This window comes from Gekko japonicus, unplaced genomic scaffold (genome assembly GCF_001447785.1).
Source record: "Gekko japonicus isolate JY-2015 unplaced genomic scaffold, Gekko_japonicus_V1.1 scaffold563, whole genome shotgun sequence".
In the NCBI taxonomy this organism is placed as follows: domain Eukaryota; kingdom Metazoa; phylum Chordata; class Lepidosauria; order Squamata; family Gekkonidae; genus Gekko; species Gekko japonicus.
The window spans coordinates 355250-382255 of NW_015166439.1; the positions used below are offsets into that span (position 1 = coordinate 355250).

The following is a 27006-nucleotide window of genomic DNA, read 5'->3' on the forward strand; positions in this document are numbered from 1 at the left end:
CAAAAATATTTTGAAGAACCCAAGAGAAAGGATCTGGGTTTGTGCACAATGCATTTCCCATCCTTTGATTACATCTCATTTACTCTGAATGACTAATTTATTAATTAGTACCTTTGCTTTCATTATGTATTCATTTGTATTTATTTATTTGTTTTATTGCACTTATATCCCACAGTCTCATCTTGCAAAACTGTTTCTCCCATCCCACCTATGCTGCCGATGTTACTCTGTATGGTCCTACAAGACTTCTTTTTAATCATTATAAAGGAGTCTTGCAGCAACTCAAAGGCCAACAGATTTATTTGGACACAGGCTTTCATGGACTAAAGCCCCTTTGTCAAACGGATGAAGCAGTATTCTCAACTGACAGATACACATCAGTACATTGTGGGGGGAAAATATTAACACTGAGAGCCAAAACATTGTTAAACATAAGAGGTCTGTGCCAAGTTAATATATTTAATAGCATCCCAACAGCAACAGTGGTTGATAGCACAAACTCCCTGCCTTCGCTAAGCAATTAATACCTGATATGTGGAGAGAAACTTTGGCTCAGTTCAAACAAATACAATCAAGCTGATAATTCTATTTGGGCAATTTCATACTAAACGGAGTCTCCCTTTTTTCCACTGAAGACTGCAGAGTTCAGATTAGCAGTAAAGGGTCCTGAGAGACTGATGTTGCTCTCCAAGGTAGCTGACTATTACCATTTTGGACACTTTATTCTTTTGAGTTAATTTTTGCTATGTATACAATCAAAGGGTGTTACTGGTTGTTCATTGGACAAGTAGGTAAAGGAACCCCCTCAGGTTCTGATGTTATTAATATGTCCTGTGTTGCTTGAGTGGTACTGGATCCAGCATTATTCAGCAGTTAACATAGCTACAAAAAACACTTTATTTCAACTTGGTTTAGCCCGGAAGATGGACCCCTACCATGACTTGGCCTATTTGGCCACCTGGACCCATGCCACCGCAACATCAGGACTCTATATGGGTCTGCCCTTGAAGTCAACTCAGAGACTCCACCTAATACAAAATCCCACAGCTCAGGTATTACCAGGTGCTAGGAAAAGATGGCAAGAATACACAGAAGAACTATACAAGAAAGACCTCGATGTCCTTGACAACCACGACGGTATAATCACTGACCTCGAGCCAGACATCCTGGAATGTGAAGTTAAATGGGCCTTAGAAAGCATTACTAAAAACAAAGCTAATGGAGGTGATGGTATTCCAGCTGAGCTATTCAAAGTCTTAAAAGATGATGCTGTTAAAGTGCTGCAATCAATTTGCCAGCAAATTTGGAAAACGCAACAGTGGCCACAGGATTGGAAAAGGTCAGTATACATTCCAATCCCAAAGAAGGGCAATGCCAAGGAATGTTCAAACTATCGCACAATTGCACTCATATCACACGCTAGCAAGGTCATGCTCAAGATCCTACAAGCTAGGCTTCAACAGTACGTGGATAGAGAACTACCAGAAGTACAAGCTGGGTTTCGAAGAGGTAGAGGAACGAGAGATCAAATTGCCAACATTCGCTGGATTATGGAGAAAGCAAGAGAGTACCAGAAAAATATCTACTTCTGCTTCATTGACTATGCTAAAGCTTTTGACTGTGTGGATCACAACAAACTATGGCAGGTCCTTAAAGAGATGGGAGTACCAGACCACCTCACATGTCTCTTGAGAAACCGGTATAAGGGCCAAGAAGCGACGGTTAGAACCGGATATGGAACAACTGATTGGTTCAGCATAGGAAAAGGACTACGACAAGGATGTATATTGTCACCTTGCTTATTTAATATATATGCAGAGTACATCATGCGAAATGCTGGCCTGGATGAATCACAAGCGGGAATTAAGATTGCTGGGGAAAAGATCAACAACCTCAGATATGCAGACGATACCACTCTAATGGCAGAAAGTGAAGAGGACCTAAAGAGCCTCTTGCTCAGGGTAAAAGAGGAGAGCGCAAAAGTGGGCTTGAAGCTCAACATCAAAAAAACTAAGATCATGGCATCCGGCCCCATCACTCCTTGGCAAATAGAAGGGGAAGTCGTGGAAGTAGTGACAGACTTCACGTTCCTGGGATCCCAGATCACCGCAGACTGTGACAGCAGCCATGAAATTAAAAGATGCCTGCTCCTTGGGAGGAAAGCGATGGCGAACCTAAACAGCATGATAAAAAGTAGAGACATCACCCTGCCAACAAAAGTCCGCATGGTCAAAGCAATGGTATTCCCAGTAGTCATGTATGGCTGTGAGAGTTGGACTATAAGGAAGGCCGAGCGCCGAAGAATAGATTCTTTTGAACTATGGTGCTGGAGGAGACTCTTGAGAGTCCCTTGGACTGCAAGAAGAACAAATCAGTCAATCCTCAAAGAAATCAACCCTGACTGTTCCCTGGAAGGCCAGATAATGAAACTGAAGCTCAAATACTTTGGCCACCAAATGAGAAGGGAGCACTCACTGGAGAAGACCCTGATGCTGGGAAAGATTGAAGGTCAAAGAAGACGGGGACGGCAAAGGATGAAATGGTTAGACAGTGTCATCGATGCAACGAACATGAAATTGAGCCAACTTCAGAGGACGGCGGAAGACAGGAGGGCCTGGCGAGAGCTGGTCCATGGGGTCGCGAAGTCGGATTTGACTGTGCGACTGAACAACAACAAAAAGGCAGAGCATGCATATGATGCCTATTCTGCAGTCACTCCATTGGTCACCAATCAGTTATTGGATTCAAAGTGCTGGCTATAACATACAAAGCCCTTCATGGCCTTTGCTGCTCATATCTGTAAGACTGCCCTCTTCTCCTACACACCGCCATAAGAACTTAAGAGGAGCCAATGTTGGATCAGGCCAATGGCCCATGTAGTCCAACACCCTGTCACAAAGTGGCCATCAGGAGGTGCAGTAGTGGGGCCAGGACCCTAGAAGCTCTCCCACTGTTGACCCCTGCAAGCACCAAGAATAGAGAGGATCACTTGCCCCAGAGTTCCTATCTATACCTTGTGGCTAATAGCCACTGATGGATCTCTGCTCCATTTGCTTATCTAATTCCTCTTGAAGCTGTCCATGCTTATAGCCGCCACCACCTCCTGTGGCAGTGAATTCCATGTATTAATCACTCTTTGGGTGAAGAAGTACTTCCTGTTATCTGTTCTAACCCAACTGCTCAGCAATTTCATTGAGTGCCCTCGAGTTCTTGCACTGTGAGAAAGGGAGAAAAGTACCTCTTTCTCTATCCCATGCATAATCTTACAAACCTCAATCATGTCACCCCTCAGCCACAATAGCTTCACGCATCTGAGCAGAGTCTTCTGCAGGTGCCACCCTCCAAATGGGCAAGATCAACAACTGCCCATACACATGCATTCTCTATTGTAGGCCCTACCTTGTGGAATGGCCTCCCTGTGGAGATCAGGAAAGCTCCCACATTTCTGTCATTCTGCAAACTATGTAAAAAAAATGTTCAGGAGAGCATTTTTATAAAGGAAATAGGGCTTTATTATAACAGAATGGTTCAAGAGGGTGCTTTAATAAAGGAAACAGAACTAGTCTATACCACTGTATATGCTATACATTATCTATTTGTTGTATGTATTAATCTGCTGTTACCGCAGGCTAGATCTCTTGATATAATTCGCCCCATGCATTTGATCAAATGAGCTCTAGTATACAAAAACTCCTGCTACATTAGAGTTGCCAACTCTGGCATGGGAAATTCCTGGAGGTCTGGGGGTAGTCCTAGCCACAATAAATCTGTTGGTGTTTTTTTAAACGCCACAGCTTGACTCCTGTTTGCTCCACCTACAACAGACTAAAATAAAAACCTGTTTTTCCAAAACAAATTACTCTGGTAATAAACGTCCTGAGGGGAACATAGTACCTCCGAGCACATGCAGAGATCTTCGCGCAAGAAGACAATGCACTCCCAAATTAGCGCTCCCACCCCTCCATATTATCAGCAATCTCTTGATTGGGCTTGACCCTTGCTTTGTTCCACCATCAGCCACGCCCCTAGTCGACCAAACTCCTCCTACTCATTCTCAGCTCCCGCCCCCTTTGGCCCTACGTGCCGTCGATCAAGTTCTACCTCGACCCCACCTACAGGTGGAGGCGTGTCACTCACTCCCATCCTTGTCCCGCCCCCGCAAGCATGACGCCACGCGTGCTGGGTGAGGCGGTGATGAAGCGGCGTGCATTCTCAAGCGCGTTCCCGAGCAGGAAGAGCAGGGATACCAGCGACGAGAACGGGAACGGCTGCCCCTTTTCGTGCTCGTGCCCGTCGCCGTCTTCGTGTCGTAGCTGGAATAACACCACGAACACTTCTAAGACGAGCGCGCCCCCCAGCACCGCCCCCGCGCACAGGGGCACCGCGTTCCGGTCCCAACCGTTGCCAGCCATAGCGGCGCATGCGCAAGTTGCGCGCGTTCAAATTCTATCTTCCTCCTCCTGTTGTCGTTTTTTTTTTGTCCTCAGCGCGCTTTGTCTGTTTTCAATAATACCACGTCCGCCAATCAGCGCCTCTTGGCTCCATTTTCTACATTTGATTGATGGAGCTCCTTGCCAATCCCTTAAGAGCAGTGTGTTGCTGATTTCCCTTCTTCAGTGTTTTGGGTAGTTTACCTCAGAAAAGGTAGGTGGTTAGTCTGAGTGGGTGGATAGTTTAGTTAAGTGCTGATTTTTACTGGTTAATTTATTTATATCTAGAAACTTCAGAACTAGCTTCGTACAATACCTTACACAAATAAGTACTTCAGTGTCCTCAAATCACCAATCGGGTTGAGGAAAATACTTCTAGAATAATAGTTTAGCTTTATTTAAAAAACAACAAAGCAGAGGTTACTCAGTAAAAAAAAATCATAAAGTTGGATTCCTTTTCCTAGCTATTGAGCAGCATCATTCTGAGTGAGGGTCTGAAGGGAATAACTATGAAGGGGAAAATACAACCTTTGCCTATATGTAATGTTAGATGCCCCTCAGAATTAACATTTAGACAAGTGGGTGTTTGTGTCTTGATGCTGTATTAGGAAGCTGATTGTGGAGGACTTTTAAAAGTTATTTTGCAAGTAGCCTAGTGGGCTTATCTATGCTTGGTGGCTCCAGTGCATGCGCAAAGTTCTCTTCTCCCTGAGGGTGAAATTTTCCTCAGGAAAAAAAGTCTGGCCAGAAAGATTTCAAACCTTTTCTGAGCAACATTCTGCCATTCCTGAACTGCCCAGGCCAAACCTGGCACTTAAAAACTAATAGCTCTGTTTTGGAAGAAAAGATAATGGCTTGGAGCCTAGTTCATCAGATGCAGGGATAGTTCAGAAGTGGGGCAGGCCCTCCTTGGTGTACAAAGTAGATTCTCTGCTGTTACATGCACAAAAAAGGGTTGCGTTTAGTTGAAGATAGGAAATTAGCTGGATTTGCCTTTTTGACCTGAGTCCCCAAAGTGGTTCACAATATTAATAAAATCCAACATTTCACACCTTTCAGTTAAACCATAACATAAGTGTAACTAGAAGAAGAGATATGAGTGGGGAGAGAGAACAGATTGGAAAACACATTTAAAATACTGAACTCAAGGGGGGGGAAACATCTGAAACAAAATATAGGTTTGAAAATCTCACAAATGAAGAACATGAGCGGAGGGAGAAGCAGAATGGGCAAGTCTGAGCTAAACCATGAGCTGGTATGTGATGGATTCTTTGCCTGCCTCCATCTTTCTTGGCTTGGCCTTTAACCTTCCAGATTCCTTTGCTGTGTTCTCTAAGCTTATTCTTACCTCTTCCAGAGTTCCAGGCTAGGGTGGCTAGAAACCAAAAGAAATCAGTATTTTGAAAAGCAAAGATTATTCAGTTTTTCCCTGGCTGGCTTTTCAGGGATTTTTGAATGAAGTTCCCTTTACAGGGGTCATTTTGTAGAAAAAGAGGTGCAGGAGCTCATTAGCATAACTTATTTGCATATGCCACACACCCTGACATCACCGGAAGTGTGTCAGAAGGCAACACCCACCACTCAGGCTCCACTGGACTGTTTTGGATTGCTAGCTATTGGGAGGGGGGGACGTGCAGATCTGTCCTCACAGAGGAGGGAGAGCTTGTACCTGAACAAAACTTGGTCTTAAAGGTGCCATTGGACTGTCTTGGATTGCTAGCTATGGGTGGAGGGGAATGTGCAGATCTGCCCTCACAGAGGAGGAAGAGCTTGTACCTGAGGCGGGGGGGGGGGGCTCTGCAACTTACCTGGCTGCTTCTTGCTCCTCGTGGCCCAACTGAGGGCTGCTGGGAGCAGGGGGTGGGGCTTGTTGCATGTGCCCACCCCCTGGGCTCCTTACTGCCGGAGCTCTGCTCCTGTGCGCTGCCACAGGAAGTGACCCCTGTCCCTTTAAGACACCTGAACCTGTGAGAGAGTCTCTCTTCTTATTCCTCTAACAAGCCCTTTCCCACTGATCCTAAGAATAGCCTTGGTGTAACAGGAGCAGGCTGCAGGAGAACTACAGATTTTTCATTCGCAGCATGGGTTATACAAATGTTGGCCAAAAAAAAAGACTTAACCTCTTTGGAAGCTGTCCCAAATCTGTGTTAATTATATCCAGGACAGCAGAATAAATGAGTATCTTGCTGTCTTTCTCTGCCACTTATCAAACCAGATCTATCCTCCCTCCTTCTCACCCTAGTTTTGAGTTCAAATCCAATGCTAGAAGTAGGAAGACAGTTCAGTCAAATGTATTTGAACATTATCATGCAAATTAATATTTTATTGATTTATTTACTTCATTTTTACCCTGCCTTTCCCCTAATGAGGACCCAAAGCTGTTTACATCTTTCTCCATTTTATCTTCACAACAACCCTGTGAGGTAGGTTAGGCTGAGAGCATGTGACTGGCCCAAGGTCACCCAGCAAGTTTCCATAGCAGAGCAGGGATTTGAACCTGGGACTCCCACACTGGACATGCTAACCACTACACCACACTAGCTGTATCCCTTCTGGGAGAAGTGGACATCCAGTCACTTTCCAGGATTGAACCAAACTTAATCATTCCAGTTTTTCGTGCACCCAGTAGCAACATGATGGAGAGGATCCCCCTTCAATTAGAAGGGCGATCAATAGTCTTTCAGTGCAATTTCTGAAATTCCAAACATTCAGCTATAATAAGAAAGTTAAATGGAGCCCTTTTTCGATACTTTGATTTACCCCTCGAATATGTGAAGCAATTGTAAAGGAAAAGTGTTTCTGAACATGTGCAGAGTGTTTCTTCTCAGATGCAAATGAGTAATCAAATGAGGCAACCCCCACATCCACCTGGGACTGAAAGAACAGATCCCAGGACTCAGTGATGGTTCATGGTAGTGAAGCTTCAGTCCAGTGTGCTTGTTTAGAAATTAAGTGCTGACTGCATGAATGTAATCTGCTTATTTGACTTTCTATCCAGTTCTATCCTGAGGGTTCAGAGTAGGTAATATTGTAGGTAGTTGAACAGTAAGCAAAAATGAGGGGGATGTCTTACATGAAATCCATTCTTCCCCATTTTTACTATTCAGGTTTTAGAGAGTACTGTAGTTCAACATTTCAAAACTAAAAACTAATCCATAATGTGAGTTGGGGGGGACGGACTTGTTCTGTGATGATTCAGTGTGTGTTTTGAAGACTGAAAATTGCTGAAGGCCACGGGAAGACTACTGATCTAGGAATTCTTGGTCTTGCTAGCTTCCAAACATGAATCCCTTCCCCCGTATTCTTACAGTTGAAAGCATCTAATTTTTTCGTTGCACCTTACAGGTAGGTTTACCTCAGTTATTTAATAGGGTCTTTTCCCCTGCACATCTGATGCACTCGGCTCAGATATGAACCACCGCCACGCTACAGGGAGACTACTGTTCACAACGGCAGCCTTTGCTCTGTATTCAGCATGGATTGTGTCAGACACAGCATTTACATATCTCAAAGGGACGATTTCCCCTTTAAGAGCCTTCTGGGTCTGCTTTAAAGGGGGATCCTTGGCTTGCCAGCAGCTGTCTTCACCCCCGTCTGGTTGGTAGGGACATTTGTACTGTCCCCTCCCCTTGGCCTTTTTAAGATGGAACTTGATCCGCCTTCCCAGGGCTGATAATACTTATTGAGGACTGGTCACGTGGGCTGGTTTTGACAGGTGCAGCTGCAAAGCAGGCAGGCACAGCCTGGGAGGATTGGGGGACCTTGACCTCCAAGAGGAGCTGAAGGGAGTGAACAGAAGAGAAGGGGGCTAAGTCTAAGGAAGAGCACAGGGAACTGTGGATAGTGGGAAGCAAGATAGGCAAGGGGGTGTTCAAGACAGAAGGGACATGACGACGCAGATAGAAACGCACATCCAGTACAACCACTCATACATGTCAACTGAGGACTACATGGCCCAGGAGGAGGACTGGGATCGTGACCTGCTGCTCGACCCCGCCTGGGAGAAGCAACAGCGAAAGGTAAGGGGCAAATGAGTGGTGAACAGTAGAGCCAGGACTGGATTGCCAGTCCCGCTTGTCCTTTTCAGAGTTGGGAGAGTCCTGGAGGCCCACATCACCAACTTTCCAAGTTTACTTCGTGATCTTTAGTTTGGTGTTCAATGCTAAATCACTGGCAATGTTAAATTTGCCTAAATTAGTGTAGAGATAGCTGCAGCAACTTAAACTTTTTTCTCCGTTGCCAATCCAGAAAAGAGGCAAATCCCAAAGTAAGTGTACTTTGATAGGTTAGAACAGGGTCAGCCTAACTGCACAGGCAACCCAATTGAATGAATAAGGTGACAATACTGATTTCTGGGGCAACAGTGAAATGTTCCTGGGAACACCTTTCCTTGGCAAAATGGCTTGGATTGGCCCTGGGTGAAAGTTTGGAAAACAGGATGAATGTTTCGCAAACCACTGTTTGTTATATAGAACTGGAAGCATAACCTGGCCCCTGGGATTCTAGTAAAGAAGGATTTCTATGAATTTTCAAGAATGGCTTCTGTGATGATGGCCTGCAAAGGAATTTGCTGCTAGGATCTGAGGATGCATCTGTTCTCTCTGAAGTCCATTTCATCCAAAATTATGTTTTCTTTAATGCTAGCAGCTCATTTCTGCAAAGTGCCCTCCTCCTGGATCTGGAGGACAGACTTTTTACTTACAGGCAGAATGCACTGCAAGGCTTGTAGCTAGCAAGATGAGGGACGCCCTGTAGGAGGCAGCTGCTACCCCCACATATCAGACACTGTCTCTGCAGCTGTCCCTCTCCATCAGCCAAATCGACATCCCGTAAGGAACATGGGTGACATTTTGGGTTGGAGTACGTCAGGAGGGACTCACACTCAGGATATTTGCTGGGGGTGGGGGAAGGAGGTACAAAGAAGAGGAGGGGAGAGCATATGTCACTGGAGTGGAATCCATCAAGGGCCAAAGCTGTGTCTGAGCTATGCCTGGAATGATGGAGACTGAAGGGAGAGGGAAAGGAATGACCTAAATATATCTCTGTGTGGCACTGGGGAACATATCCTAGTGGCTAAGTTTTAAAATGGCATCACATATGGGGATGTCCTTATCACAGACATTCAGAAACAACCTCAACTGTTTCTCCCAACTTTATAGACTTGCTTAGATTCATGCTCCAGTGCAGTCCTTGGTGTGATAACCGGTGGTGTACAAAACTGCAGATGCTGCTGGTTGCAAATAAATCATGATGACTTGCCAGGCCCCATTGCTATAAGCAATGGAAGAAAAGTGCCTGCTTAGTGTTTCTAGGGGTTTTATGTGTTTCGTAGATGTACAGGAAACAAAAATGTCCCTGGCGGAGTACTGCAGCAACAGAAAAATCTGCCTTTTGGCAAAATTCTGCCTTCACATAAGAGAGCCCTCTGCAAGATAAACCCTCAGGTGCAGGAACTCTTAAGACAGTCACATTTCACAGTTACAGTCCTGCTCACAAGTATCAGCACACTTGTATTCATGTGCCAAGAAACATACTCCAGCACAGTCTGTTCACAGGCGTTCACAACCTGCTCACAGGCGCTTTTTCCTTTCAAATATGCTCGCCTACACATGCATTTGTGGGTATCTTTTCACAGGCTTGCACACAGTGTTCTTACTGTTTGAAACACCTTGCACAAAGAAAACAAACTAGCATTATGCAAATAATAAGGTGCTGGATTTGGACTCTGGTACAGATTCCTGCTCAGCTAGTGCTTAGACCAAGGGAGGGCATACTTTATTCTGTTGGGAGCTACTCGTTTTTTTCAAGAGCCTTGGGATCCACCAGTCACAAAATGATAGCTTTTAAAAAGAGTCTTTTTGGTGGGTACAGCAAGTCACAAAATGGTGGTTTGTACAAAAAATTACAGTGTTCCAGAGAAGGACTGTAGTGCTTGGGTGGGGAAACCTTTCCCAAAGTAACCTCCCCAATAGTAACTTGCCCTGCAGGGGGGAAATGTACTTTATGTTTTCTCTGGAAGAGGCAAATAGCAGCTTTGATGCAGGGGTAAAGAGTCAAAAACGCACCCCTTTTATGTCCAGAGTAAGGTTACGTGAGTGTGCGTGTGAAGGAGCCAGGAAAAGATGGCTATGGGAAAAGGCACTGGTGTATTCCCATCCAGAGCATCTGTGCTTGTATGTGCACAAACACACGCCTAGCCTCCTTGGCACAAAAGAAAGAGGAGCAAAGCTGCTATGGTGGCTTTAAAGGGGTGGACAAGAGAATGATTTACAGCAGAACTGGAGGAGGGGTGGAAAGCTGCTTTTAATTGGTTGGAGCTAGATGGGTCACTACTGAGTGACTTACTGCCAACCCTTTGAATACTTGATTGGCTTTAGCCATTAAATCACTCTCTCTGTCAGCCCCAGTCCTTCAGTCTTTAAAATGAATAAAAGTGGTCTATTATATAGGTTTGTTGTGCAAATGAGCAATGAGATCTTCTACATGGATTGTTTTCCTGAGCTTGGATGCTGTTGGGAGGAGGGGCTCCCCTTGCTTCCTTTTTGGATCTCCCACGTTTTCCCTGGCTTTTACTACACTCTTTCCAAAACCTGCTTTGCTATAGTGTTTTAGAAAGATTGCAGCAAAGTTGGGGTGGCACCCATGTAGACAGGAAAGTCTGGCCCTTCCGTGCCCTTCCTATATTGGCGGCCTTTTCCATGCCCCAGTCCACTTTCTCTGTGCTACTAGGAAGCTTTTTGCCTTTTTTGAGGTTTTGTGGGGTTGTAAATATAAGTAATTGACATGTTGGTATAACCTTACATTGCTGGTCAATGACCAATTAAAAAAAAACTTTGAGTAAGCCCCTGGTGGCATGCTGGGAATGACTGGTACAAGAGACTGGGGCACAGAAAGTATGGGGAAACCCACCATGTGGAAGCTGCAGCACTGAACTAGCAACTGGAAACAAGTGAAGATCATCATTGTGGGTAAGAACCCCAGGATCAGCACTGAACACAAACTATGTGACAGCAATGAATATGCTGATGAGAAGAGCAGATCTTCAGTGGTCGGAGGACATAAACCTTCTTTACATAATTCATAGAATCATAAAGTTGGAAGGGATCTCCAGGGTCATCTAGTCCATCTCCCCTGCACAATGCAGGAAATTCACAACTACCTCCTTCCACACCCCCAGTGACCCCTGCTCCATGCCCAGAAGATGGGGGGGGGGACCTCCAGGATCTCTGACCAAACTGGCCTGGAGAAAATTGCTTCTTGACCCCAAAGTGGTGATTGGCATTTCCCTGAGCATGTAAGAAAGGGCCCAGGGACATGCCGATCGCCACTTTAGGGTCAGAGCCTCATTTTGTTGGAGGTAGGGAGAGGGTAACTGAGAGAAAACGGCAAGCAGCTATGTAGAATATGAAGCTGTCCATTCCAGTCTATGTTACTCATAAAGCTTATAATCTCCCTTGCCCAAAGCATGAGCAATAACCTCTGAAAACCATTCAAACCTGTTTGTCCCTGGGGTCTATGTGGGACTATACACCCCTGGTCTTTGAGGCCTGGGCATCATTCCCACTGATCTCATTGCTAAAAGCATTTCTCCACCTGTTACTTTGGACCCAAGGCCTTGGCAAATCATGAAGCTCTTGACTCACAGCAGTGGGGAGGGCCAGGAGCAGAAGCCTGCATGGCAGACCTGTTTGTCTTTTTGGCTCGAGACATTGCTCAGGCCTAGAGTGAGGCAGGATCCCCCAAAGGGCTTGAACATTGCAGTACAAGATAGGGAGCAACCAATGCACCCTCTAAGCTGTGGCGTCTTGTGAGCAAAAGTTCTACTTTGTGAGCTACTGGCATTAAAGTTCTGAGCAAGCGATTTGGCATCTGCATGAATTAGTTTACTCTGGAGCCATCCTTCCTGAGCTAAGACAAAAATGTGTGAGCCGGAGGCTAAAAAACTGTGAGCTAGCTCATATTAATTCAGTTTAGAGGGAACACTGGGAGCAACTGTTCCCTGCATGGGCTGTTTGGTTCTGTGTCCTGGGTTCCAGATGACTTGTGAGAGATTTCCACAACCTGGTCAAACTAGATACACTTGTATTCTCAATCCTGCACTTCCTTTCCTTCAGTCCCAGCTGTGCTAGCTAATTTAGGTGTGCACATACTAAAATAACATGTGCAATTAATAAGAGTATGGCATACTTTAGAAAGAACAAAACCAGACAGCTCAGACTTTGTGATCAGGAGCAAGTGGCCCCCCTTGGATGTGTGGCCGGGAATCCTCCCATCTCTGTAGCAATCCCTGTACTGTCTAGTCCCAAGGGACAGGATATTGAGCTAGTTGACCTCTCATGGGCATTAAACTAACTCAATCCCAGTCCCCTACCAAGACAATAGTCAGATTACTCAAGAATTTTTTGTTCCATCTCTGGAAAATAGATTTCAAAATAAACACGGATGTACCTGTCTCTCTCTCATAGATCTAGGTTAATTCATATGAACAAGGAAAATCTCCTGTCTTATTCCAAGGGTGTCTTCTTGAAAAACAGCCACAGAGCAGTTTGAGAGAACATGAATCAGTACACCTCTGAGATTTTAACACTGATTTCCTGTGTCAATTTCAAAACAAAGCACTCTAATTAATGCATCACACTTATTAAATACTCAAGGGTGTGCAAGTGAGCAATGACTTCTGCCCAGCCATCTGGGGAGTTCTGTCTAAGTGTTGTGAGGTGGTGCCATTTTGCAAGTTCAACCTCTGTTTCTTCTCCTGGGATGCTCTTCCTGCCCCTCTTTGCTGATATGGGATTGTTCCTCTGCTGAACAACCCTTGCAGCATGGCTTGGGACACCATTTCCTGCTGATGCTAGAGATCTGTGGGGGCGGGGGTTTGCAGCAAGGGGGTATCAAGTAGCTGCTGCTGTTCCAGATGCCTTGCCCATGTAAGGCAGTTTCTAAAAACTACCCCTCAGCTGTACTCCCCTTGCAAGGAGGCAGGGGATGAGCTAATGGCTGTATTTTGGAAGAGGGCAGAGCTTAATTAGGTACAAGAAGGGTCTCCCTCCCTCTGAGAAATGGATGGGCAGGCGGATGGGAAGGCCTGGCCTCCTCCACGAGAAGCTATTTAAAGAGGCTTGTAGGGCTGTGTTATGAATTAATTTAAGGGAGTAGTTCAGCTTTTGGGAAGGTAGAGCAGCTGTGGTTAATTTCCCCTTGAGAAAAATATTAGGTGAGGAAGTGGCAGGTGTAGACCGCCACTTTCACAGGGTACAAATCTGGAATTGTACCAAGGGTGACTTGCTAGAGATTTATTTTTAAACCCTTTTTTTGTGTTCTACTATCCTAAATGGATCTACAATATCATTTATGTTTTAAAAACATGACAATATTAAAAATCAAAATGAACAGAATCTCAAAAACTCTGTAGTAACAGCTCAGCATGATAGAAATCAAATTCCATGCCAAGTAAAACAATAATATGATATAACAGTCAGCTACAAGAACTAGTTTTGAATCCCCACACAATTATTGGATCATCATTTGGCCTTAGGAAAGCATTCATACCAAGATTAATACAGTACCATCACTGTACATAAAAGCAGGACCATACAATATTAGTGTTGCAATATGGAGCCAGACAGTGGCAAACACCTCTGACTGTCTGCTGCCTTGAAAATTCTACAGGGTCACTATAAGTTGGCGACTTCATGACAAAAAATATGTATTGCCACAGGAGGGAGCAGGGGTGAGCAAGATCTTCAGCCAGAAAGGTATAGTTATTAGAAGTGGTTTCCACAAGCAGATAGGCTTGTGTGGTCTCACTGTTTGTGATTGCAGACATTGTGCAGTGGCAACAAAGCTTCCACATGACAGATTTCCCTGCCCCAGTTCCCCAGCAGCAAACATCCTGTGTCCCCTGTGCCACCAGGGCTTTTCAGAGGTTTTTTTTTTTTTTTTTTAAATGGTGATTAAATATATTGGTATAACGTTATAACGATCAGGCTCTCTGGATTCCCGGTTTTCATTTTTTAAAAAAAGTCTTTTAACAATTTGTTGCAGAAATATGTATTTCCTCTTATATCTTGGCCATGAAAAGTTGAAATCCTCATTCAGCCATGAACGTCACTGGGCAACCTGGGGCCAGATGTCTGCTCTCAACCTAATCTGTTTTACAGAGATGGGAGGATGAGGGAAGGTGAATAAAAATGTGATAGATAGCTTTCATTTTTTAAAACAGTTAGTTTCTACCCCTTTTACTTGCAGAGAGATAAAGAAAAAAAATCTGGGTGCCCAGTTTCATAATAAGACACCAACTTGTTCCTCTTACCAGTCTTTGGCCAATAAATGCAAAGGCAGTAGGATCACTGAAAAGCAGTTGGCAACACTATTTTATTTATTTACTTACTTCATTTATACCCCCCCTTTTTCCCCAATGGAGACCCAAAGCAGCTTACATAATTTCCCTTTCCTCCATTTTATCATCACAACAGCCCTGTGAAGCAGGCTAGGCTGAGATTGTCTGCCTGGCCCAAGGTCACCCAGGAAGCTTCCATGGCACAGTGGGGATTCAGTTTTTTAACATTTTAAAAATGCCACAAAATTAAATATAGTTTTATTTATATTAATGCTATTAAATAAATTTAAACATGTCAGGCAGTTGCATACAGTTTCTCCTACATTCCAAAATTTCTAGCTCACAGTCTAAACTTGGATGTTGGGAAAGACTTGAAATAACAGAAGGGAGGATTGAAAGAGACAAGGCTAACAAGGGGCAGGTTCATGCAAATGAATTTACTCATATGTATGCTTTTTCTTAGCTGGAGATTAAAAATTTACACCAGTGTCTTCAGAGGAAAAAGTGGGATTGAACAGAGAGAAAGGTGGCACCACATAGGCACTCTGGGAAGGATTCCAAGCATTTGCTTTACTTTCTTCATCTATAATGTTACTTTTTTTAAATGGCCTACCTGATGAGGTTATTGTGAAGATAAACAAGAAGGAATAATGTTAATACCTGGTGTGCATCTTAGGGACAAGTGTGCAGAATATCTTATTTGTGTTATGTACCTTTTATCATTTCTGCAGTGCTGTTAAGTGTAGAAAATGCTGTACAGTTCTGTTATTTCAACTCTTAGCAACTTGCTAACAGGTCTGTGTTCAGAAGGCCACTAAGGGGAGAGCCAGCCAATGTACTGTGTCCACAGAGTGAAACCACACAGAGATGTAAAAACACTGAATGGAGAAAGGATGGGGCAGAATTAGGAATGCCAGCCTCCAGGTGGACCTGAGGGTCCCCTGGAATCAGGCCCGTAGCTAACATGGGGCCCACAGGGCCCGGCCCCCTAACGTTTCTTCCAGGGCCCCCAAACTGAGCCTTGGCTTCTCTTCCCGCTGAGCTCCACAGTAGCTACAGGCCTGTCAGTGAAATGGGGGCTGCATGGGATCGCAGGGAAGTCATTGTGCGAGACAAGGCACAGGATTCCAGCTGTGCGCTCCACGGCTCTGAAGTACACTGGTTTGCAGTTAGTCGATCAGCCCCATCTGAACTAGCACAGTCCGGGGCGGGGAGGAAAGAATGCGCATAGCTCCATACAGACATATAATGGCTGGCCCCCTGAGCAAAAAATTGCCCCCCCCCCCAGCAAGAAGTTGCTAGCTACGGGGCTGCCTGGAATTACAGCTCAACTCCACAGAGATCAGTTCCCCTGGAGAAAATGGATGCGTTGGAGGGTGGACTCTATGGCATTGTCCTCTCCTGGCTCCATCTCAAATCCAACAGTTCCCCTGCTTGGAGTTGGCAACCCTACCCCCCTCACTCCCCGCCACTGATGGCCAGGGAGGACCTGACAACCCTAGGCAGAGTCCCTAGCACTCACTTTTCTGACTCTGGCAGGCCCAGACTTTCTGCTTTAAATTACATCAACTTTTGGCTGTCCCAAGCATTACATGTAGGATGGGATTTCCCCTTGTGCAATGGTAGTGGCTCCAGCCAAATCTGTTAAACTCCAGTAAATCTGTTAAGCTCTAGTAAGCAGTGGCAGGGCAGTTCCTGGCATGATGAAAGCACCTGTGGGGAGATCCTAGCCTCGCCCTGGCTTATCACTATGCTGGAAACTGCTTTCCGTCATAGGTCCCAGTTGGGATTGGAAATGGTTGAGGTACAGTTTGTGGAACCCACAAACTAGTTTAAACAAAATACCAACGACATCAATACTCAGACTATATTGTATGTTTTATTTAAGAACTGAATCATGTAGTAGAGATCTTGCTAGGTTGTTCCACTTCAAACTGCAGTAGCTGGGGGGTTGCATATTTTAATACCACCACCACCACCCTCTTTCATGGAAAAGTAAGATGTCAGGGGAAAACAAGGCTTGAAATATTTCACCAGGGAATTTTTTTAGGAACAATCAGATCTCCTTTGATTACTGCTGCAAATGAATGTGTCGTATTTCCAGGTCCTTGATTTTCTTTCCTGTTCATGAGGCCTTCATCTGGGTAGAGCCAGAAGCTGGCACTTTGCTCTGTGTCTTTGAGAAGTGCACTGGTTTTTTGATTGTGGTATTAAAGGAAGGGGCCCTCTGGGCTTGCCTATTGCTTGCTTCTGCCCATTCTGTCTTTTGGTTGCTCTTACTATAACTGAGTCTCAGCGAATCAGATGTTTCTGCTTTTCTTTTTGCCATGCTATGTGTTACAAAGGCCTCTATGACTGCTTCTACAGTAGCCATTTAGTCTGAAATTACGATTATTTATTTGCTTAGTTAATTAGATTAGTTCCAGCTCCTGCCAACCTAGCAGTTCGAAAGCGAGAAATTGCAAGTAGATAAATAGGTACCACTTCAGTGGGAAGGTAACAGCGTTCCGTGCGTCTTGGTGTTTAGTCATGCCGGCCACATGACCACGGAAATGTCTTTGGACAGCTCTGGCTCTTCAGCTTTGAAACGGAGATGAGCACCGCATCCCTAGAGTCGGATTTGACTGGCCTTCGAGCAAGGGAAGCTTTACCTTTACCTTTTACCTCCCTGCTGAAGCAGGCTCAGGGCAGCTTACATAAAAAATTAAACCAAAAGAGACCATTTATAAAACATTAATAAAGTGCTAGTATAGAATATTACATAAGCAATGGCGGAACACAGAAGGGGAGTCAGGGAGAGAGAAGAGTCAAAGCCTTGGCTTCGTGCCTGCTGTGTACCAAAGGGAGAGATTATCAGTGGCTCTGGGAAGAGTGTGAGGAGAGGAAGGAGAATACAGACACTGTTGTTGGCATTCTATTTTCCTGGTATAATCCTGTCTTTTTCAGAAATGATTTGTGGTGAGATATACATATAAACAATTGCAACCCTAAATTATCCACTGGGAATAAACAGCACTTTTAAGATTTCTCATGACTACTCTCTGTTTACATTTTCTTCCTCTCCTTCTTCCAGCTTAATTCATGTTCTTTCCCTCAGCTGGCCCAAGCACTGATGGATCAATTGTCAGTTATCAATGATGAATCAACTGCCAGTTATTATTTATTTTTTAAACATTTATTATAGTGCTATCACAAAATCATGATAATAAAAATAATAAGCAGTGGCTGTGCTTGCAAAATGAAAAGCAAGACCCAATTCTCTCCTAACCCAAAACATCTTATCGTTTGCAATTGATTCAGGAATGCCATGGTCAGCTGTGTTCAGGGGGATAGTCGTGTGGCTCTGAAGCAGCAGAACAAAGTTTGAGTCCAGTGGCACCTTTAAGACCAACAAAGTGTTATTCAAGGTATAAGCTTTCTTGTGCAAGCACACTTCTTCAGACAATTGACATGGAAGTTACTGGCCTGTACATATAGAGTGAGCAGCAAATTAGCATAAGCATAATTTATTTATTTATTTCATCAAATTTATATCCCGCTCCCTCTCCCCTGAACAGGACTCAGGGCGGCTAACAGCATATAAAATAACAAGTGTTTAACAAATGCAAGGACCAAATTGGAAAAACAAGCTTGGTTTATATGGTCACCATTTGTTTGGGTTTAATTTCAGGGGAAAACATCGTGAAGGAAATAAATATATCAAAATCGGAAGTAGAGGGGCAGATCTATCCTTGTTAATTGTGGAATGCTGAGAGTAATTAACTGAGACTCTGTTGTTACACTCCATGTCTCTTCAAGCGTGGAGGTCATTTTACAGCATCCTTTTCTTTGTGTTGGGGTGATTGGCTGTGCAGCATAGATCTCCTCTGTCCTCAGACCAGAGAAATACATTCCAATTAGTGACAGGGATGGAAATGTAGATTGGAATGTATTTCTCTGGTCTGGGGACATATGAGATATACACTGCACAGCCAGTTTGGTCCTTGCATCTGTTAAACACTGTTTATTATGCTTATACTAATTTGATGCTCACCCTCTACCTAGATGTATGGACTGGTAACTTCAGTGTATCTGCAGTGTATCTGAAGAAGTGCATGTGCACATGAAAGCTTATACCTTGAATAAAATGCTGTTGGTCTTAAAGGTGCCGCTGGACTTGGAGGAGATTGCTCAAAGGATCCCCCAAAATGGGGGGTGGCTCTGGTTGCTCCTTAGTACAACTGAGTGTGGGTATATTGGTACAAATGTAATACAGCAGTGTGTATGGGTACCTGACCCTGGTGGCTGTGCCTCATGTTGCAAACGTCATTGGGAGAACATATGGTAGCAGTAGATCCTATTGGGATGATATCAGATTGCGCTGATTGGGTACATATCCATGCTAGTGCAGAAATCCACAGCTTGGCTATGGGCTTATCCTTATCTAGTGGCAGGGATGGAAATGTCCTGATGCCTCTTTGCCCTGGCCTCTAGATGCACCCAAGTATCTGACATTCTTACCCCATCATACCCCGTAAGTGTATTCTTTTGCAGCTCATGAGTCTCCAGACTCATGGATCATTCCTGAATGAACACAGTTCATTCAAAATGTGTTTTAATTTCCATTTCTATAAAAACTTGGCTTTGCAAATTTGTTACAGAAATTAGCTGTGTACAGCATGGATTGGCTTGGTGCCCTGCCCTGTAATATCACCAAAGAACCTTCCCTCCCCAAATACAGAACAATGTTGCACTTTATATAAAAAGGGAGGCAACATTAATAAAATAAGTTAATGGTAATGGATAAACATATATGTGCCACAAAAATGCAAAGCATGCAGCCTACCTGAAATGTTCCCCTCCCACATTACAGTTGGCTATATATGTCTATCAATTAAATTGTGAAGGTGGGCCTGCTTGGGCTGTCAGATGCACTGTGATCTGTGCACTGTGAGAGCCAGCATGATGTAGTGGTTAAGAGTGGCGGACTCTAATCTGGAGAACTGGGTTTGATTCCCCACTCTTCCAGGTGAGCCTGCTGGGTGACGTTGGGCTAGTCATGGTTCCCTCTGAACTCTCTCAGCCCCACCTACCTCACAATCTTCCCTCTAAGCTCCACAGTGTTTTGAGCAGAAATTGTACCTCGTGAGCAAAAAAAGCTAGTATCCTTAAAGTTGTGAGTGAGTCTACACATTTGACTATCACATAAATTAGCTTTTTTAGAAAATTACTTCCATAATCTTGTAAAAATCTCAGAATAAATTATTGTAAATTATATTTAAACTATATATTTTAAGAATAAGTTAAACATAAGAGAAAACAGAATCAAATTTCACCCACCCCTTTACAGTATATTGGTAGATCTGGCCTCCAGAGAATAGGTCTATCCACCCCTTGTCACTATATTGGTACCCACCCTATTCCACTATATTGGTAGATCTGGTCTTAGACCATCACCCTGTGCTGAGCCTTAGAAAACATACCAACAGTGTGTGTGGGGGTTCCTCTCACAGTCTACTTTGTGTTTTTAGTGAAATATGACAACCAGCATTACAGGTCAAGAATAACAGAGAAGGAACAATCGCTGTGAGAACCCTGCCTAACCTAAACAAACAGAAAGTTGCTTAAATGTTATCAACCTGCCCAAACTACTTATTGATTCAAATATTTATATCCTACTTTTCCCTGTGACTCGAGGCAACTTACAAATCATACTGAAAAGCATAACAGGGGTTTGTTTTAAAAAATTGTTTTCTCCCCCCCAGCTCCATTGTAGCCTATGGGCCCCATTATAGTCAATGGGCCCCATAGGCTGTAATGGAGAATCAATTCAGGGGTATCTGAGGCTCTGTGGGGGGCTGGGTTTTTTTAGGTAGAGACACTAAATTTGCAGCATAGCTGCTGGTGCCTCTCCTCAACCCCCTCCCCCAGGTTTCAAAAAGGTTGGACGAAGGGGTCCAATACTATGGGCCATTGAAGGAGGTGCAGGTGCACCCATCCTCCATAGTTTCCAATAGAGGGAAAATGCCTTGTGGGCAAAGCAGTAATCCCTGTGCTGCCTGTTAAAATTTTGTGTGCCCCCCCCCCCCAGTGAGTCACAAGGTGCCTGTTGTGGGGAAGGGAAGAGAAGAAGAAGAAGAGACTGGATTTATATCCCACACTTCACTACCTGAAGGAGACTCAAAGAGGCTTACAATCTTTGTTCCCTCCCCCTCCCCACACCATGTGAGGTAGATGGGGCTGAGAGAGCTCTTTCGGGAACTGCTGGTAAGAGAACAGCTCTGAAAGAACTTGTAACTGGCACAAGGTCACACCAGCAGCTGCATGTGGAGGAGTGGGGAATCAAACCCAGTTCTCCCAGATTTGAGTCTGCGCTTCTAACCACTACACCAAACTGGTGTTTGCAAGCTTCTTTGAGACTCCTTAGGGTAGAGAAAAGCAGGATATAAAAAAACCAGCTTTTCTCTTTTTTATAGTAGTCAGAGGCTAGGAAAATATAAATTCTTAAGTGGTAGAATTTTACAAGCTCCATTCCTATGTGATAACATACCTATACACTGGCATCAAATTTCAATGTGCCTGGTTGACCAGATGTGTGGGATTTTTCCAGTCCTGCTAATCTAAGACTTCTGTAGAGACTCTGGCCTATTACGTGCACACAGCTTACTGCAGAGAATCCGAGCAGTCAAGCCTTTAAGCTTGACTTTGGATTCTGTGCCTGTCATATGCACCAGTAGCGATAGTCTCATATTGCTAGCCTCATGCTGTTTGTAAATTTTAAAATGTAAAACAATGAGGGACACATCAATGAATGGTGAAAGGTAGAGAGTGGGTGGAACAACCTCAATGTGGGCAGGGGAGTAACCTTTAAGGGGCAGCAAAGGAGTGGGGGGAAATCCGAGGGAATCTGTACAATTTTGAATTACCTTGGGCTTGGAAGTGAAACAAGGGAAAAATTGACACAAAACCACTCTCAGAAAACCCAGGAAAACAGTGCCCGGAAAGTGAACTGAGCACTGAAGGGGGTAAAATCAATGCAGAATGAAAAAGAAAACCTGATGGACATGCACAGTAAAAGCAAGGCAAAACACCCATACAACAGGTGTTGGTTGCAGTCTCCCTTTTGGTTGATGATGGAGCCAAGGAATAGAAAATCTTGAACAATTTCAATTTCTTCATCATCAGCGTTAAAGTTGTGTGATTCCCTAGCAATCATTACTGTTGCCCCAAGGACTATCCCAGACAAATTCTTATTTGAACCAACCAATGACCTAACCAGTGGTTTGTGCTGCCGCCGCCGCCTCCTCCTCCTCCTCTTTTTTGTTTTTTATGTTTGAATTGCTTAATACTTTGATGAGGTTGTGAGCTATCTGATAGAATCTTTTCAGAATCTTTTCTAGCTCCTTCATGGCTGCTCTTCACAGTCTCAGTCTCCTTCTGATTTCTTGGTTGCAGTCTCCCTTTTGGTTGATGATAGTACAAAAAATAGAAAATATTGAACAATTTCAGTTTCTTCATCATCACCTTTAAAGTTGTTTAATTTCCCATTAGCCATTACTTTCATCTTCTTGATGTTGAGCTATAATCCTGCTTTCGCACTTTCTGCTTTAACATTCAGCAGTAGTTACTTCACCCTGACCTGGATGGGCCAAGGTAGCCAAGTCTTCTTGGCTCTTGGAAGCTAAGCAGGGTCAGCCCTGGTTAGTATTTGGATGGGAGACCATCAAAGAATACCAGGATTGCTACACAGAGGCAGGCAATGGCAAACCACCTCTGAAAGCCTCTTGCCTTAAAAACCTTACAGGGTTGCTATAAGTTGGTTGAGACTTGATGGCACTCCACCACCAGTGGTCGTTTCAAGTCTTCACTATTTTCTGCCAGCAATGAGGTGTCTTCTGCATATCTGAAATAGTTAATGACCCCTCCACCAGTTTTCACTCCACCTTCATCTAGATATAATCCAGCTTTCCTTATGATATGTTCTGTTTATAGATTGAAGAGGCAGGGAGATAAAATGCATCCTTGTCTGACACCTTGACCAATTGGAAATCTTTCTGATCTTGTCCAGAATACAGGCTGCACATCAAAACAATCAGATGCTGTGGCACACCCATTTCTTTTAAAACCAACCATAGCTTTTAATGATTTGCACAATCAAAAACTTTCCTGTAATCTATGAAGCACAAGCTGATAGTTGTACAAAAAGGTAAAATGATTACAATGAAAAAGGCTAAGGCGCACAATGGTATTAAATTTTTGTACACAACGATGCTTCTTGGATACTGTTCTTGTCTTAACAGTTGTCCCTGTTGAATTTTATTTATGTGGGAAAGCCAGATAAATCAGGTCACTCTGTGGGAAAGCCCGTCTGACATCCTGAAATGCTTGCTCCCAAGTAGCCCCTTGAAATAGACAGTGCAGACACAGGCCAAATGTTTTCTAAATAGACCGCTGCCCTGCATTCCTGGAACATTTCTTCTGCTTATTTTTAGGAGTTCCTGCTATATTATACCATCCTTAAAATGCTTCTCTTAAAAGTTAAATCTGGGATTCATGTGAATAAGTCTGTGGAACTAGCAAAACTGCTGGTGGCAGAGGGGAAGGCAGTGTCATCTGCTCATTCCCCTCAGATTGATAAAATTTAGGAAGCTCTCCACAGTCTCAGGAAGCAGAGAATTACTAATATATCTTCAAGACCAGAACGGCAATCTTGGTAGTAGCCGTGGCTGCCTAAAATAAGGGGATCACACCCTTTCCATGTTCTGTCTCGCTAACTCCTCCTGTTACTTATTAATACATTTTTATCTAGTGATATTAATACATTTATACCTAGTAAATTGCCAAACATAAATTGGTGATGATGGAAAGTGCTGTCAAGTTGCTGTTGACTTACAGCAATCCACCTGAACCTATTTTACAGCAATCCTGTAGGGTTTTCAAGACAAGGTTTGTTTGCTACTAACTGCCTCTGTATTGCAACCCTGACCTGCATTGGTAGTCTTCCCATCCAAATACTAGCCAGAGCTGACCCTGCTTAGCTTCCAAGAGCCAAGAAGAATTGGCTACCTTGGGCCATCCAGAAATAGAAATTTGCATGATCTAATTCTAATTTCAAGGGACAGGTCTGCATCCCTTTTACTATCTGACAAAAGAGCCAGCATGATTCCACACTCTTCTACATGAAGCCAGCTGGGTGACCTTGGGTCAGTCACAGCTCTTTCTGAACTCTCTCAGGCCAAAAAATGTCTGGCTCGCCACTTTAGTGGTGCATAACACTAAAGGGTTAGAACTAAAGGCTGCTAGACAATCTTCAGATCTGGCTGTACTATGCTTTTTTCCATACACTAATACTAATAATACTAATAATAATTATACTATCTGACAGTCATATGCATGTTACTTTCCAGTGTTTCACTGGCCATTAGGAAAAAGATCATTCCATTGGTTAATTGAGCCCAGTATTATATCTCCAATATTTCCCAACCATTACAACCACGTCATAGCATTTGTTGTTGTTCAGTCGCACAGTTGAGTCCGACTCTTCGTGACCCCATGGACCAGATCACGCCAGGCCTTCCTGTCTTCCGCCGTCCTCTGAATTTGGCTCAATTTCATGTTTGTTGCATCTATGACACTGTCTAACCATCTCATCCTTCGCCGTCCCCTTCTTCTTTGACCTTCAATCTTTCCCAGCATCAGGGTCTTCTCCAGTGAGTGCTCCCTGCTCATTTGGTGGCCAAAGTATTTGAGCTTCAGTTTCATTATCTGGCCTTCCAGGGAACAGTCAGGGTTGATATCTTGAGGATTGACTGATTTGATCTTCTTGCAGTCCAAGGGACTCTCAAGAGTCTTCTCCAGCACCATAGTTCAAAAGAATCTATTCTTCGGCGCTTAGCCTTCCTTATAGTCCAACTCTCCCAGCCATACATGTTCGCCATCGCTTTCCTCCCAAGGAGCAGGCGTCTTTTAATTTCATGGCTGCTGTCACAGTCTACGGTGATCTGGGATCCCAGGAACGTGAAGTCTGTCACTACTTCCACAACTTCCCCTTCTATTTGCCAAGGAGTGATGGGGCCGGATGCCATGATCTTAGTTTTTTTGATGTTGAGCTTCAAGCCCACTTTTGCGCTCTCCTCTTTTACTTTGAGCAAGAGGCTCTTCAGGTCCTCTTCACTTTCTGCCATTAGAGTGGTATCGTCTGCATATCTGAGGTTGTTGATCTTTTCCCCAGCAATCTTAATTCCCGTTTGTGATTCATCCAGGCCAGCATTTCGCATGATGTACTCTGCATATATATTAAATAAGCAAGGTGACTATATACATCCTTGTCGTATTCCTTTTCCTATGCTAAACCAATCAGTTGTTTCATATCCGGTTCTAACTGTTGCTTCTTGACCCTTATACAGGTTTCTCAGGAGACATGTGAGGTGGTCTGGTACTCCCATCTCTTTAAGGACCTGCCATAGTTTGTTGTGATCCACACAGTCAAAGGCTTTAGCATAGTCAATGAAGCAGAAATAGATGTTTTTCTGGTACTCTCTTACTAGTCATAGCATTGGGCACCTTCATTTACCAGGACACCCTTCTCAAGATTATTATGACTGTCTTTGCCCAATGAAAGATAGATACAATAAAGCCTCCTGCATCAGAGGAAGGCTCTTTGTGCCAGGAGAAAGTGTTATCACTAGTGGAACAGATCTGTGGGTTCCAGCACAATATAATGACAAAATAAATAGTCCACATCAAAACAATAACTGAGCAACTCACCAGTAACAAAAATAAGATATAGCAAATAACAGCAATTCTAAAAGCAGCACTAAACCGTAATCTTAAATAAAGCCACTAATTTTTTAAAAAATCAAACTAGCATAACAACACTAAAAACCAAAAAGATAATTGTAAAAGTAGCAGCTCAGTAACCGGGGGGGGGATCTTAAGTCATCCGGCAAAAACAGTCACCAGTTCAGTTCAGAAGCACACAAGCTTTGTGAATTTCATGGAACAAGTTCTATTTGTAAAAATATATATTCAACATTCTATTTCATGCAAAGCAGCTTCCAAAATTAGTAAAATACACTACTGATTCAAAATCATAAACAACAATCAAACCAGTCACAATAAAACACACTAAAACCTCACATTCAAAACTTATACCCGCCAATACTTAAAGTAACCCAAAGAACAGACATAATTATACCCCCAAAAAAGTCTGTTTTAGGGATGCCAATCTCCAGGTTGGGATGTGGGGATCTCTTGGAATTACAGCTCATCTCCAGACTACAGAGATCAATTCCCCCTGGAAAGCATGGATGCTTTGAAGGGTGGACTGTCATTTTTGTCACTTGTTTGTCCCTATTGCTTCAGGGTTTTCCTCCCCAATGGGCTTTGTTATCTTTTAGTAGTCCCAGAGGGAGCAAAACACTTGTAGAAAAGGGGGGAATCCAAAGCAATAGGGACAAACGACTTAAAAAAATGACAGTGCAGAAGTGGCCTATGGTACATTAGGCTTACAGGGAGAGTGACTGGCCCAAGTTCATCCACTGAGCTTTGAGGCTGTGCAGAGTGCTACACCCCACACTGGTTCTGAGTGCTGAAATATCAATTCGCTCAATTTCTTCACTTATAATATTGCTGAAACTCAAGGCAGGTTACAGAATTTTTAAAAGTCCAACAAATTCAGTATAGTGCATGCAGTAAAACAATACAATAAAACTGGATCACAATGTTAGAAAACAATGCAATAATAGCAGTATAATACCTGCAATAAAAAAGTACTTAGAAATTTCACAGACATTAAAATATCAACCCTATTCTCTTTGTAAAAATGCCCTCCTGGACGATTCCATTGTACACGTTCTGCTTTAAAAAAATAAAAGAAAAACTTGCATAGAGCTTGTATGTACATCAGGCTCTCTCCATATATTTGGGAAACCTATTTTTCTCCTGTGGAGAAAATCCTAATATGCAGATGTCAATTTGGGGGGGATCGTGCCGTTCCCCCGGGTGAGGTGTGGGGGGGGCACACGATGAAGCCCCGCCCCCCCGCTTCGGCCGCCCCGCTTCCGACCCTCATTCAGCCAGGAGGAGGCAGGAGAAGAGGGAGGGTAAGTTGCTTCCTCCCCGCCTCTCCCCACCCCTACCTGCCTGGGGCCAGGGAGGGCCTTGGCGGGGCTTCCTCGCACTCCCGCTGGCCTTGCAGGTCCACCGCCGGGCCCCTGATGGGGCTCGGCAGTGGAGCCGCAAGGCCGGTGGTGGTGG

The 27006-nt window shown here is 43.9% G+C and overlaps 2 protein-coding genes across 2 annotated transcripts in view; one reads left to right on the top strand and one right to left on the bottom strand.

The window, feature by feature from the left end:
- Positions 1–4415, bottom strand: part of ZDHHC24 (zinc finger, DHHC-type containing 24) — a 12422-nt gene extending 8007 nt beyond the window's left edge. Inside the window, exon 1 of the mRNA XM_015411942.1 lies at positions 4138–4415. Coding sequence (XP_015267428.1) covers positions 4138–4412 — 275 coding nt within the window. The 5' untranslated portion in view covers positions 4413–4415. The remainder of the gene's footprint in view (positions 1–4137) is intronic.
- Positions 4416–8117: 3702 nt separating this feature from the next.
- The window catches only part of ACTN3 (actinin alpha 3), a 53441-nt gene continuing 34552 nt past the window's right edge, over positions 8118–27006 (top strand). Inside the window, exon 1 of the mRNA XM_015411943.1 lies at positions 8118–8449. Within this exon, the coding sequence (XP_015267429.1) occupies positions 8318–8449 (132 nt within the window). The 5' untranslated portion in view covers positions 8118–8317. The remainder of the gene's footprint in view (positions 8450–27006) is intronic.